At 38.0% G+C, this 14,574-nt stretch overlaps 1 protein-coding gene across 3 annotated transcripts in view; it reads left to right on the top strand.

Moving 5' to 3' along the window:
- PIK3CB (phosphatidylinositol-4,5-bisphosphate 3-kinase catalytic subunit beta) overlaps positions 1-14,071 on the top strand; it is a 184,630-nt gene extending 170,559 nt beyond the window's left edge. For all 3 annotated transcript variants that reach the window (XM_087870221.1, XM_045791870.2, XM_045791871.2), the window contains 5 exons: positions 7,472-7,639; positions 8,728-8,851; positions 10,381-10,526; positions 12,018-12,150; positions 12,548-14,071. In XM_087870221.1, the coding sequence (XP_087726347.1) occupies positions 7,472-7,639; positions 8,728-8,851; positions 10,381-10,526; positions 12,018-12,150; positions 12,548-12,685 (709 nt within the window). In that variant the 3' untranslated portion in view covers positions 12,686-14,071. The remainder of the gene's footprint in view (positions 1-7,471; positions 7,640-8,727; positions 8,852-10,380; positions 10,527-12,017; positions 12,151-12,547) is intronic.
- The last annotated feature ends 503 nt before the right edge of the window (positions 14,072-14,574 follow it).

Here is a 14,574-nt window from a genome sequence, read left to right as displayed (position 1 = left end):
ATTTTTTAATCTTGACAGATTATAACATATGCACGCTTACTTGGATTTGACTTTGACTTCATTTGAATTCAGTTGAGCCTCTTAGGTGTATAGATTTTGTTTTTCATTAATCTTCCTGGGAACCGCTAGAGTTTGAAGAATGACAGCTCCAGAAATGGGATCAAAGGAGCTCCAACCCCATATTGCCCCCTTTAATGGCTACTAGATTACTGTATTCACTGTGATTGTGGACTGTTCGTTGTCAGGTATACTGCAGAACTGGGAAGGTGGGAAATTGGACTATGTCATGGTAAAACAGCTGAGATTCAGCCATTTTCTTCAATAAACACTCCCTGATTGCTGCAACTCTTTCTTGTATTTCCATAGTACTCAAATAGTCGATTGACAGTTTGTTTTTTTTTACCAGTGTTCTTGTTGTTTTTACGGAAGACTAGATTTTCAGAGGTCCTTAACTCCCTGTTTTTGCAGACATCACCTAGTTATAGAATTTTAAAATCTAAATTTACAGCTGCTTTCCTTAGAAACCTTGAAGATGTTACTCCATAGTATTCTGACTTCTTTTACTTTGTACAATTCTGTTGTCAGTCTAATAGTATTTTTCCCCCATTGCAGAAAACAAATTTCTCTTTGCCTTTGGTTTTTGCAGTTTTTACTACAGTTTGTTAGTATATGGATTTCTTTTTATCTTTCCTTCCCCATTCTCATGTGTCTTTTCAATCAGAAGTAATATTTTCTTTTAGTTCCTACAGAATGTATCCATATTTTTCAGTATTGCATTTCTTCCACTCTCTCAGTCTTCTGCAACTTTAATAGAGGTGTGTTGGACTTCCCTGTTCTGTCCTGCATGATTCTTAACCTGTTTTGCCTATTTCCCATCTTTCAGTGACATTCTTTGTAGTTCTTGTATTTTGTCTTCTAGTCACTAAATTTCTCTTCTACATTGTCCAATTTCATTTTCTTGTGTAGTTGATAAAATTTGGTTTTGAGTTCTTTTTGGTGTGGATTGTTTTCTCTGAGTGTCCTTTGCTCCCTAGAGTGTGAAAGTATCCTCCCAGAATGAGTTTGAGTTTAATTTGTGCTGTTCCCCAAGGTTTACAGTCAGTCAGTTTTTATTTTAACTCTGCCTTCATGCTCTCAGATTACGTAGGTAGTTTAAACTTGGATCTCATAAGAATGTAGGATGTCTTGAGATTTGCATTTTCATGAAACTTTTTTTGCCCCCATCCATTGCCCAAGGTAGATGGCAAACTTTCATGCTACATCTTCTGGTCAGTGAGCGGACATTTTCTAGTTCCCTTTTCATACACTTGACAGCCCTCTCAGATCCCCAGCCTTGTATAGGATCTCAGGTCCAGATTCTCTCTCTTACGGGCCGAACACCGTATCTCTTTTTTCAAGGACATTAAAACGTCAACCAAGTCAATAACTTCCTCAGCCAGTGCTATGAATAATCTATATTTCTGGGACCCAGAGTTCTCCTTTTCTTTCTTTATTAACCATAACTATTTATAAAACCTTTTTGACTTTGTCATTTTTATGTGTTTTAGTATCTATGGCAGGTTAGTCTACAAGTTTGCTGTAAATAGTTTTACTTATGATTGACTTTATCCCTGTAAGATTATAAGTGTTTTCTGATTAATTTTTGAAACTTGAATTGTTTTCTTCATTACTAAATATATTTTAGGATATTTTAAACTTAAAACACTTGCTATTTATTGACTGAGCTAGACATTGTATTAGGTTCTTCACATATGTAATGTCATGTAACTTAAAAAACTGTAGGAGATTGTGTTACTTCTTTTTAAGACAGATGAGAAAATTAAGGCTCAAGGGATTTTAAACAAATTGTCGAAGGTTACAAAAATATTAAGTGAAGGAGCCAGATTCAAATCCAGGTCTGTCAAGCTGTATACTTGATGTCATTTTTTCATTTTACCAGTCTAAGCAAGAAAGCAATCATGATAAGACATCTCTAGTACCCTTTGTTTATCAAAGTGTTGTAATGCCCGAAATAGTAACTTTCCATTGATTTGGGGTTTTTTCTTTAAAGAAGGAGTTTTCTAGTCTTAGATCCTTCCATGCTGTTGAGGTAGAAGGAGGAATTTGCTGTTGGTATTGTTACTTTTATGGGACTTATAGATATAATTGAAATAAGGAAGTGAGATTATCATTTAAAAAGGACCCTTTGAACACCATAAGTGACAGAGTTTTGCTTTTAAATTAGGAGGAATTTTCTACAGCTGTATAAAAAGTAGAATTATTTTGGAATAGGTAGCAAGTTTTTTAGCCAAGCACATACACATAGGAAATACTGCATAGATAAGAGGAATGGGTGATTGTGAACTCTGCCTGAGGAACTTAAACCCAGAGGGATCTGGTTTACCACCCCCCCCCAGGAACCCCCTCTGTTTGTATATAAAGTTTTATTGGTATACAGCCACAGCCCATTTGTTTACATTCTGTCTGGCTACATTTATGCTGTAACTGCAGAATTGAGTAGTCTGCAATGCCTAAAATATTTACTATCTGTTCACCCTTCTTATAAAGTAAACCCCTGCAAAAATGATTTTACTTGATTTATCCCATAAAAACAGAGGAGACTTTTCAAGCTTAGGCTAGTAACTCATTGGTTCTTTCCAAGGTTAGCACATAAGCTACAAAGTGGTCTCCTTTGCTAAAAGCAGATTCAGACCACATGAAGAGTCATGTTCAGTTACGAAAGGCTGAGCTAAAAATTTTCTCTTTTAAAGTTCCAGTGCCTACAGGGAGCGTGGGTGGCTCAGTTGGCTAATGGTCTGACTCTTGATTTTGGCTCAGGTTATGATCTCAGGGTTGTGAGATCAAGCCCAATGTCGGGCTCCGCCCTGGACATGGAGCCTCCTTAAGATTCTCTGTCTCCCTCTGCCCGCCATGCCCCGCTCTCTCTTTCTCTCTCTCAAAAAAATAAATAAATGAATAAAAAAATAAAAAATAAAGTAAATAAAAAGTAAAGTTCTGATGCCTACAAGCCAGGTCCAGGGACCAAGAGGGGATCCCTCAGGACCAGCCAAGAGGGTCCTTGGCTTCATACAGGGAAGAAATTTACCAGGAGCCAGCAGGAGGTGAAAGCAGAGTTTATTGAAGATAGAGGGAGAGCAGATACAGATGGACTGTCCCAAACACTTAGAAAGGAAAGGAGCATGAGTCTCATCTTTGTTTGGGATCTGGGGGTTTTTATTGAGGATGATGGTCTGGCCTGTGTCCTCTCAGGTATCCAGGAACCAATTAGAATAAGGACAAGATCCACGTGTCCATCATAAGTCACTTATTCCTTGAAGCCAGGGTCTTGGCTTTGAGATGCCTGGCGCCAGTGGTTTAGATACTACCTATTATGCTCGAAGACTCCAAAGATACCATTAACTTTGTCCCTTACAAGGAGGACATTCATTAAGGCATATGTGGGGCAGAGGTTCAGGTCCTAACAAGAATAGAAGCAGAAAACAAAAGGAACAAAACAGTTTTTCTTTCATGGGGTCCCTTTGGTTTGCCTCTCAGTTCCAATAGCCTAATTAAAAACCCCAATCCTTTTCTTTTCTCTTAGGTTTTTTATTTTACCCATTCTGTTCAAATGTAAAGCACATTTAGCTTCAAATGAAGTTCATTGTGACCTCAGGCAAAGGGAAGAAACCACATGTGGGAGTGCTAGAAATAAACCTAGTGTCTCTCTTATGGGAAGCAACAAGTGTCTAACAAGAAAAAGGAACTTGTCTGTTCAGTGAGATCTCTGCTGACTTTTTGTACTCTGACCCCATGTTTTTAAAATATGTAGAACTTTAATTCTTTTGGGTTCATTTCTAAATGAATACCTTTTTCTCACCAAACTTTTTTTCACTGTTTCTATAAATATGTGTGTTCCAGTGTTCCTATTGTTTGTTTTTCTTTTGGCCAGCTGTTCAGGTTAAGCTCGGTCACGTAGCACACACTCTTCTAAATTCAGTCTTAAATCTTCAGGTACCTTCTATACTTGATTACTTTGACCAGAATATTATATTACTTATAACAGTGCCCTGTTAGCATGAATGAAAGTGTGTATTTCTCATTTTCATTTTTCTCTCATGTCTCAAAAATATTCTTGGTATCTTTCATGTTAAATTAGAACATTTATAAGCCATCAGTGTGTTAGAACACTCTCACCTTATTCGGTCAACAAATAATAGGTATTCAGCCTTTCCTGTCCAGTCTCATAGGTCGTCTTTATGTAAATCTGTCTGACCTTTGGTAGATTTGACAGCCCTTTTCCACCCCCTGAATTTTGGACAGCTGTCTTCATTGTGACTTTACATCTGAATTACATTAATGGGATTTACTTCTCTTTTAAGAGTGCTAATTAACAGTTCTTTAATAACACTGTATCGATAATCTTGGAAGGATTAAGGAAGAAGATGGAAGCAATGCAAACGTTAGGTAAAGGAATTATATTTTCCTCCCTTAGAAGCAAGGGGCCCCGGTACCACTCCGATTTGGGTCAATGTGTTAGAGTCAAGGACAGAGAAAATTTTCTACATACCCATTGAGAGTAGGGTTATGGGGCTGCCATCCCCTCCACCGTAGAATTTATATTTTAATTCTTGTTTAATGGAAAGGTAACAAATTGCTCCTTGGGTCAGAGAGTGTGAGAAAGGAAGGGAAATATTACCAGTTGTTGTTCAGCCTTTTTAAGAAGTGTGGAAGTTGAGTGCAAATCGAGCCCATGTAAGATGGTCAGGGCTCCAGGAGTTTGTCCCCAGCTTGACTTCTGTCAAACTGTCTGTCTGACAAGGATGTTTTTTCCTTCCCATTGTGAGAGTTTCATCCTCGAGACATTGAATGCTTTTATCATTGCATGCTTTTGAAGAGGAAGTTGTTGGATTTTTGCCCAGTTTGGCTGCAAGTGAGGTGGGAGGAGAAGCAGGAAAGTGAGCCAAAGTGCAGTTTAACTATGCACTGTTTACCTCACATGTGTTGTGTCATGAGAAGGACAGGGGTGTTGGGAAAGCTTCCATGCTCCAAGCTACCTTTCTTATTGAAAGGTAACTTTTTAAAAGGAGGGAAAAAAACCCACAAACTACTCAGATGTAAAGCAGTCTATTGGTATATCAGGCTGCCAACATGTAGTTTGACAGTTCTCCCAGCCTTATTAGAACTAGGAAAGTGCCTAAAAGAGGCATAAAATAATTGAATTCTTGGTTGTATGGAAATTTAGGGATTATTTAATGAAATTTGGCTCTTTTATTGGGTTGTTACAGTAATACATTCATAAATTTTCCCAGCATGCACGTACGTACACACACACACACGCCCTCTTTCATAAAGTCCTTCAAAGCTTTCTCAGTGCCTCTAAGAGAATGACAGAAGCCCTTACATGACCTGTAGGGCCCTGCATAGTCTTTCTAACACTGTTTCTTGTCCTCACCTTGCTTTTGTATTCCCCCTTATATTTTCCTCCAGCCCTGCTGTCCTTTCTCCGCATAGAGATCTTTCTTAACTCTTGACATGTTCTCATGGCATTTCTCATTCATACAAAGATCACATGCACATTGTGATTTGTGCCTTGTCTGCTCAGTGAGAGCAAGGACTGCTTTTTTTTTTTTCCTCTCTGTATCACCAGCAGCAAACACAATGCATGGCACATAGCTGTACCCATATATTTATTGAGTCCTGGAATCCCATCCATTGCATTTTCTGTAGTCATCTTTCATTTGAACTTCCCAAGGTATCAACATTCTAGTTTGGAGTTGCTGTAAGGATAACACAGTTTTTACAAAACTGAAGAAATATTTACAACCAAAAGAAGAAAATATATATAGATCATATATATATATATAAAGAAGTCATATAAGTCACTAAGGAAAATACTTTAAAACCCTAATAAATAGGGGAAGTATGTGAATACGTAAGTCATAAAAGAAAATCTTAAAATGGCTAAAAGAGACATGAAAAATATTTATTTTTATTAGGGATCGTCTAAATGAAATTCAGAGCAAAATGCTACCTATCAATTTAGCAAAAATTATTTTACACAAGAGCAGCCTAGAGATCTGTTATATACAGATCTAGAGACTGTTATATACAGTCTAGAGACTGTCGTGTTTAAAAGATAATTTTAGAGCCACACAGACCTAGTTTTAAGTCTTAGATTTTAAGCTTAGTTAAATGTATGACCTTTTGCAAATTACTTTGTTTCTTATTTGTAAAACTGGGAACTTACCTTACAGGGATTTTGTTATTAAAATTGTCAATTCATTCAGAAATATTTACTGAGTGTGTGCTTTGTGCCAGGCGCATTCTCAGGCACTGAGGATACAGCAGGGAACAAAACATCCCTGCCTGGTAGAACTCCCATTCTAATGGTGGAGAGAGAGAGACAATAAAGAAACAAATAAATAAAATGTACAAGATGTCTGGATAGTGTTGAGGTTATAGAGGAAAATGAAACAAGGAAGAGATAGCAAGTATTGTGTCACAGATAGTTCTGTAATTTTAAATAGGATGATCAGGAATTTGTCACTGAGACAGAAACATTTCAGTAAAGACTTCAAAGAAATAAGGGAGTAAATCATGTAGAGGTCTTGAGAAGGATGTTCTAGGCAGGAAAATGGAATGAGGTAATGTTGTGCCTGATACGTTTGAAGAAGGCAAGGAAGCCAGTGTAGTAGGAATAAAGTGAACAAGGGAAGGATACGAGGAAAGGTGAAGGGCCTTGTGAGCTAGGGCAGGCATACTGGCTTTCACGCTAAGGTGGAAAGCCATTGCAGAGATTTCGATTGGGGGGAGTGACATGCTATGCATACTTTTTAAATGGATTATAATGCTGTTGCATTTAAATGTGGAAGCAGGGAGGCTAATAAGGAAACTTGAATAATTGAGTAAGGGTTGATGGTGACTTGGTCTAGGGTAGGAGCTAGAGGAAGAGTGGAGGCAGAGAAGTCTTAAGTACACATTTTCAAGATAGGTAAATGCTGGTCGTGAGAGAAAGAGTCAGAGGTGACCTTAAGATTGTGGGCTTGAACAACTGCAAGGATGGAGTTGCCATTCGTTAAGCAAGGTAATGTGTGAAGTGCTTAGCCTGCTGTGTGGCATCTATTAGGTGCTCCATAAAGGGTGGTTCCCTTCTCCAAAATTTAGAATAAAAATAAAAAACTGTTCTTTTCTGATATGCTTCTGTCCATCTACACAAACAGATAGAATATTTCACCAGAATAACTAGATAACAGATTATACATTTAGCTGGTACATTGAAGTTCTAGTAAACTATATTATCTGTTGGCCAAGAGATTTACCCCTCAACAGAAAATAGAACTTGTATTTTTCCATATGACAATAAGACAAAAATGGCGAGGGTATCAATAGTAATAAAACTTCTTAAAAATCAAAGAAGAAACTTACTCTGTTAAAGTTTCATTTTATGGATAACATATACATGTGACTATGCCCATTTTTTTTCTCCTTTCAGGATGCTGCCTTATGGCTGTTTAGCAACAGGAGACCGCTCTGGCCTCATTGAAGTTGTGAGCACCTCTGAAACAATTGCTGACATTCAGCTGAACAGTAGCAATGTGGCTGCTGCAGCAGCCTTCAACAAAGATGCCCTTCTGAACTGGCTTAAAGAATACAATTCTGGGTTAGTTTATCATTCTTCTAAACAAACAACCAGACAAATAACTGTTTTTTCAAGTAGAATCATCAGTGTCCTAGAGGAAATGTTAGTGTTACTTATTGCTTTATTTCAGGTTAGATCAGAATGACAAATAGGCCTTCCTAAAGTCTCACAGATGGTTAGCATTAAATTCTCCTTTATCTAGATCAAATTTCAGAGCCTTGTAGTAGTTACAGTCTAAGAATTTATGAATTTTTAAAATAATTTTTTGAATGTGTCAACTTCTGTAATTACATGAATGTATGAACTTAGTAAGTTTTCAGTAGATTTTTACAATAGAAGTAAATGAGTTTATAGACTGTGATTGCTCCAAATTAAAAAAAAAAACCACAGGGCTGGGAATTGTGTTATTAATGGTTACTATGTTGGGAAAGCCCTAATCATATACAATTGAGGAATTTCACAGTGAGGGGAAAACACTGTAAGTATATTTGGCTAATGACTTAAAAGTCAGATATATATTTTATCATTGTCAACACCGAAGGACTTGTATGCGAGAATTAGTTTTCATATTTCGATCTTAAGACCTTGTCTCTAAAGGGTCTGTATTACTAACTTCTAATTTAAGTCAGTGATTTTAAGTATTGGAACTGTAGTACTTAACTCTTAAACATGGAATTCTAGTGTTAGGTCAAAACTGACCAAAAAATGTTCTAAAGCCCAGTATCAGCTAGCAAAGCTGATGGTCTCCTCTGTTATTATGCATATGAACTTACTCCCAACCCCAATGAAGCTCAGTCCCCAGGACACATCAGTTTGAATGGCTGAGGTCCAGTTATCTGATGTCTTTGAGTCTTCCTGTTGACTCCTTTCTGCCCTCTTCTGCAGTGTTCATCCTCCCTCTTTTGGCTGCTCCAGAATGTTCTGCTCATAGGGTTTTAGCAGCTCTGTGTTGCCTTTCTACTCACAATTAAAAAGGAAGCAGAAGTGTGAATTGGGTCTCATCCCATACTTTTGGAGACTGAAAACCTTTGTTGCTGCATTTATTTATGTATTTATTTATTTATTTATTTCTCTCTCTCTCTCTCTCTCTCTCTCTCTCTCTCTTTCAGGGATGACCTAGACCGAGCCATTGAGGAGTTTACCTTGTCCTGTGCCGGCTACTGTGTAGCTTCTTATGTCCTTGGGATTGGTGATAGACATAGTGACAACATCATGGTCAAAAAAACCGGCCAGGTGAGCTGCTCCCCAGAGTCTGCCAAGGGCCTCGGTGATGCTATTACTTACATACAGCACAGTCTCTTGTGCAATTCAGGCAGATTCTTTAGTGATTCTCAGAGTTATGTCTTTGTGCTTTCCTTTTATTTCCCATCCCTCGTTTCACATACCATCTGCTTCATATATTCATTGGTTTGTTTGCTTAAAGTTAGGTGATAAGCACTTGTCTGTCTAATGTTTGAAAAGTTATTGTAGTTATTTAAAACGACATATTCTTTCAATATAAGATTTGGGGAAAGGGGCACTTGGGTGGTACAGTCGGTTGAGCATCTGACTCTTGGTTTCATCTCAGGCCATGGTCTCAGAGTCATGGGATTGAGCCCCACTTCAGGCCCTGCACTCAGTGGGGAGTCTGCTTGGGACTGTCCTTCTCCTTCGTCCCTCCACGCCAGATTCACTCTCTCTGTCTCTCAAATGAATAAATAAATCTTAAAAAAAAAAAAAAAAGATTTGGGGAAGAATTAATGAGAAGCTCCTGAAACACTAAGCCAAAAAAAGCTTTGTCAAGGAAAAAGATGGGCAAAAAGGAAATGTAGTCATAGTTTACTGTTGCCACATGGCTTAGCTTTGAAATGTATTTATATAGCCTGAAGAGTATAAACACGGAGTGTTGATTTGACCAGAAATTATGATATACTGTGCCTCGTTGTATAGCATTACATCAGCACAAAGTACTAAGTCTTTACCTTCCATAATTTATTTGAAAACTAGGAGGTAAAAAATAAGTATAAACATACCATTTTTTAAAAATGGAGGAAAAACCCATGAAAGAGTGGGGAGAAGTTACCACTAAATAGTAGCACTAAGGGTGTTGAGAGGGCTGCTGGGGCAAGACTGTACTTTTTTTTTTGTTTCCGTATGTAGAAATATTGACCAAAATAGTTTGATACATAGAACTATTTGACTTTTTTTTTTTTTTTAAGATTTTATTTATTTATTTGACAGAGAGAGAGACAGCCAGCGAGAGAGGGAACACAAGCAGGGGGAGTGGGAGAGGAAGAAGCAGGATCCCAGCAGAGGAGCCTGATGTGGGGCTCGATCCCAGAACGCCGGGATCACGCCCTGAGCCAAAGGCAGACGCTTAACAACTGCGCCACCCAGGCGCCCCTCTTTTTCTTCTTTTTTACTTTGACATTTTAAAGATTTGTCTTTCCCACTGGGTAAATGCAGTTTAATATCAGGTCTGGGTTATTATTAAGTGTAAAAGATCTATGAGTGTTAGAAACACTCTTCCCAAGTGACCCAATAGTCTTTGAAAAGAGAGAAGGGCTCATGAACATTTTGTAATGTATGTAACTATCAAATCACTATGTTGTACACCTGAAACTAATATATTATTGTGTATCAACTATATATGTCAATAAAAAGAGTGAGAAAGGGGCTCAGTTGAGGATCAGTGTAGTGTTGGGGGCCTAGGACTGCTGAGATCTTGCCTTTCTCTTTGGAACCAGAGAAACAAGAGAAGCTAAGTTCCATTTGTTTTCCAGCTCTTCCACATTGACTTTGGACATATTCTTGGAAATTTCAAGTCTAAATTTGGCATTAAAAGGGAACGGGTGCCTTTTATTCTTACCTATGATTTCATTCATGTGATTCAACAAGGAAAAACAGGAAACACAGAGAAGTTTGGCCGGTGAGTATTGCCCTCATGTCATGGATAAAACATACCTGACATTCTCTCATCTGACTAGCTGGACTAGCATTTCTTAACTGAGATATATTTAGATCAGGGAAATATTTAGTGTGCTAAATGGGGGCTTTTGGGGAATTTGCCTGTCAGATCCATGTTCTGGTTCAGAGTGGAGAAACGGAATCTAGAAATTTGAAGTAAGTTACAGTGTTTTATTCCAATAGTATACCGCTATTTATCTGTCCTAGAAAATTCTCTGAAACTATTAAGACATTTCATAATGAGATGCTGAGAGGGACAGGCATTTTGCTCTCATTCTAAGGGAGCCAGCGTTCAGAACTTTGTAATCTCTGATCTAGTCCTTACTACTTGTAGGTATCCAAGCACATTACTTGTCTTCTTGTCTTTGTTTCTTCATCATAAAATAGGGACAAAAGTAATTAAATTTTAGGGCTCTTTTGGAGCACCTGGGTGGCTCAGTCAGTTAAGCATCCGACTCTTGATTTTGGCTCAGGTCATGATCTTAGTTTTGTGGGATCGAGCCCCATGTCAGGATTCCATGCTCAGTGGGGAGTCTGCTCCTCTTCCTCTCCCTCTGTCCCTCCACAAGCTCGCTCTCAGTCTTTCTCTCTTAAATAAATAAATTTTTTTTAAAGATTTTATTTATTTATTTGACAGAGATAGAGACAGCCAGCGAGAGAGGGAACACAAGCAGGGGGAGTGGGAGAGGAAGAAGCAGGCTCATAGCGGAGGAGCCTGATGTGGGGCTCGATCCCATAACGCTGGGATCATGCCCTGAGCCAAAGGCAGACGCTTAACCGCTGTGCCACCCAGGCGCCCCTAAATAAATAAATTTTAAAAATTTAGGGCTATTACGGTAATTAGAGTTAAGTTATATGATGTGACCAACTCATACTTATGTGCTTGCCAAATGATTGCTGTTATCATTTGTAGTTCTGCCTGAGTTTCTGCAGAATATACCTCTGGGTGTTCATTTTTCTTTTTGGCAAAATTAGGAAGATAGCATTGAATGGTCCTTTTGAAAACTATCTTTAAGAGGGGAGAGAGGGAAAGCAAGATGATATGGAATTGCAATGCAGAAGCACTGATACTGACTTGGGGGGGGATCAAAGAAACTAGTCTCTGGAGTTAGGCTACAAATCTAGAATCTACACATATGTTCAGAAATCCTCATGGATTATAAATTACCACGTGTTTTAGAACTAGTTTTTGGGTCTCAGAGAATTAAAAAGCACAGAGTAAGCCATTTATTAGAATTTCAATTTAGTGTGTGTGATTTTAGACAGCTAGATTTAGTCTATGTAAATTTTATTCTTGGGACAATTTTCAAAGAGTTTTAAAAAATCAGAAATGAACCTTCAGGAGAAAATTTCCAGCTCATACGGAGTCTAGATATGTCTCTCTTGTTTGCCTTCATGAAATTTGCTCTCCTCTCTAATACCATGTTCTTGTGATTTGTTGCATCAACTGCAGCTTCCGCCAGTGTTGTGAGGATGCATATCTGATTCTACGACGGCACGGGAATCTCTTCATCACTCTTTTTGCACTGATGTTGACTGCAGGGCTTCCTGAGCTCACATCAGTCAAGGATATACAGTATCTTAAGGTACAAACCCCTTTTCTTTGTATATTGGACTTTGTAGGCATGAAGCTCAACTATACCTATCTATTTCATTTAAATGTTCAAAGGGAATGAAATAAAGCCGTTTCCTGTTAGACTGTTCTTACCCAGGAATGGCAGTGACAAGCAGCTTGAGTAATTGTCTTGCAGTAATCCTAAATTTCATCTTCAAAAACCCTTTGGCAGAGATTATATTATATATATATATATTATATTATCACCCTACCTTTTGTCATTCTTCATCCTACAAAAGGCATTTAAATAAGAACATGAGGCACACAGCTTGATGGTGGCTGGGGAGGCATGGCTGAGATTTTGACATTTGCATGTCACTGTGGAGGATATATAAGATAAGATTTTTTTTTTTCCCTTTCATTTTTAGGACTCTCTTGCCTTAGGGAAGAGTGAAGAAGAAGCACTCAAGCAATTTAAGCAAAAATTTGATGAGGCACTCAGGGAAAGCTGGACTACTAAAGTAAACTGGATGGCCCACACAGTTCGGAAAGACTACAGATCTTAATGATCAGCCTTTGCTCCTAATGTATTTGTTGGTTTTGTTTAGTTTTCAATTTGCACTTGCACTAAATTGAACACGACCCTGCCAGAGATGTTATAAAGGGAATGAAATCCTGGAACTCAGTTAAATTAAGACCAAGGCATCCCACAGAACCTAATCTGAACAATCCCCAATGACCACCCTCTGCTTTATTGAATGCTTCCAAGATTCATCATGAAAACTCCCAACATAATGGATAATCATTTCCTGCTGACTTTGCACGCCGAAGAATGCTACTAGAGATTGTTTTCTGTCTTCTTCTTCTCCTTCTTCTTCTTCTTCTTCTTTTTTTTTAAGTATTTGGTACTTTTCCAGAAAGGTGTAAATACTTCTTTTTGTATTGTGACCAAGTGTTATCACTCAGCCAACTTATCCACACATGGGGACTGGTAGTTGTTCTTAAAAGAAAGGTATCTTTCTTCCCTTTTTAAATTATATCAACTATAAATTATAACGTAATTTGAAATTATGATTATTTTTCAAAAGAAATCTTTAAATCTGTGGAAAGATTAGCTCTTCTGTTGATATTTATCTGCCATGACAGCATCATTCCTACCAGACTTGGTGAAAATCTGCTCGTGAGGCAAATATAACATATATGCTGCATATATATTTATAAAATTTCTAGTGGGAGTTCTGTAAAAAAAAAAAAAAAAGACATTTCTTTGGTTTTTTTTCCATCTGTGTTTTAAAGTTTTACAAAAAGAGCTTTTTCCTAAGTTTCCTAAGTTACTTTTTTAGTTAACTATATGAGATCCAGTTCTTCCAGTTGCTTCTGTAATGAGGCACATAGTAATTTCAGTTTTTACATGGTATCTATGAAAGAGTTCACTTCATAGAGCATAATACTTGAGCAAATGCATCCAAGACAGAAAACAAATGAAAAGAAACTATTTATGGAATCATCTCCAGACCTAAAATTCAGTATTTTAGTAAAATGCCAGCTGTTCTTACTGTATTTATTAAAACTTGTAATAATGTGATTTTTCAAGGATATTAGTTCAATTTGAAATGGTTTCATGCCACATGGAATTCTTTAATTTATTTGTTGAGGTACCATACATTTAGGGTGCTAGATGGCAAATAATGTTAATATGTGCAATAAGAACTACTGGTTTGAATGTGTAAATGGATGCTCTTTCTGAGTACTGGCAATATCCAGCAAAACTACTGCTTTTTCTCCAAAGACTTTTGGGAGCTCTCAATCCTCAGTGACATGAAAAAGAGAACCGAATATTTACCCTGTGACTGAGTTTTCTATAGGAATTTTATTAAAGATTGTTTAATTTTGTTGTTCTCCTTAATGTTCTCAGTCAAATAAATGGGTGAGCTGGTTTCAGCTGCTCTTGGGATGTGTGGGCTGCTTCTTTATGGCTAGCACAGGCCTTTAGCTCTTGGCACTGGAACTCTAAGAAATGGTCAAGTCAATAAACAAATCAATCTGAGAAGTAGGCTGAGGCTCATGGTCTCCTCTCTGACTTCTCTCTGCTTCCCGGCCCCAGCAGGCAGTGTGGGAGGCCTCTTGGATTTTGGTAGGAGCATGAGGCTCATCAAGTTTTCGTATCTTTGCAAGGTGCCCTGACGTTAGGGAGAGTGCCCCTTCAGTGACTGAGTACCCAAGCCACGGCCAGACTATGGCCACTTTGTAATTCTCTTCCACGGGGCAGATGTTCAGAGCAAGTCATAGTTTCTTAGTTCTGTCAGCTAAGGATGGATATTGGCCTCTGAACTGACCATTCCCAGGGCTGGTTCAGACTTAAAATTCCAGGCATAGGACCGTGGAAGGATAGATTTGTTCAAGGATCCTTGTCTGGTGGCAGTCTATGTTTACATGCACTAGGTCTTGCTGGTCA

The sequence above is a fragment of the Ursus americanus genome, chromosome 20 (assembly GCF_024610735.1).
Source record: "Ursus americanus isolate L20-20 chromosome 20, mUrsAme1.1.p, whole genome shotgun sequence".
NCBI lineage: Eukaryota > Metazoa > Chordata > Mammalia > Carnivora > Ursidae > Ursus > Ursus americanus.
The sequence above is the reverse complement of the archived record's forward strand: the minus strand, read 5'-3'. Positions and strand labels throughout refer to the sequence as shown.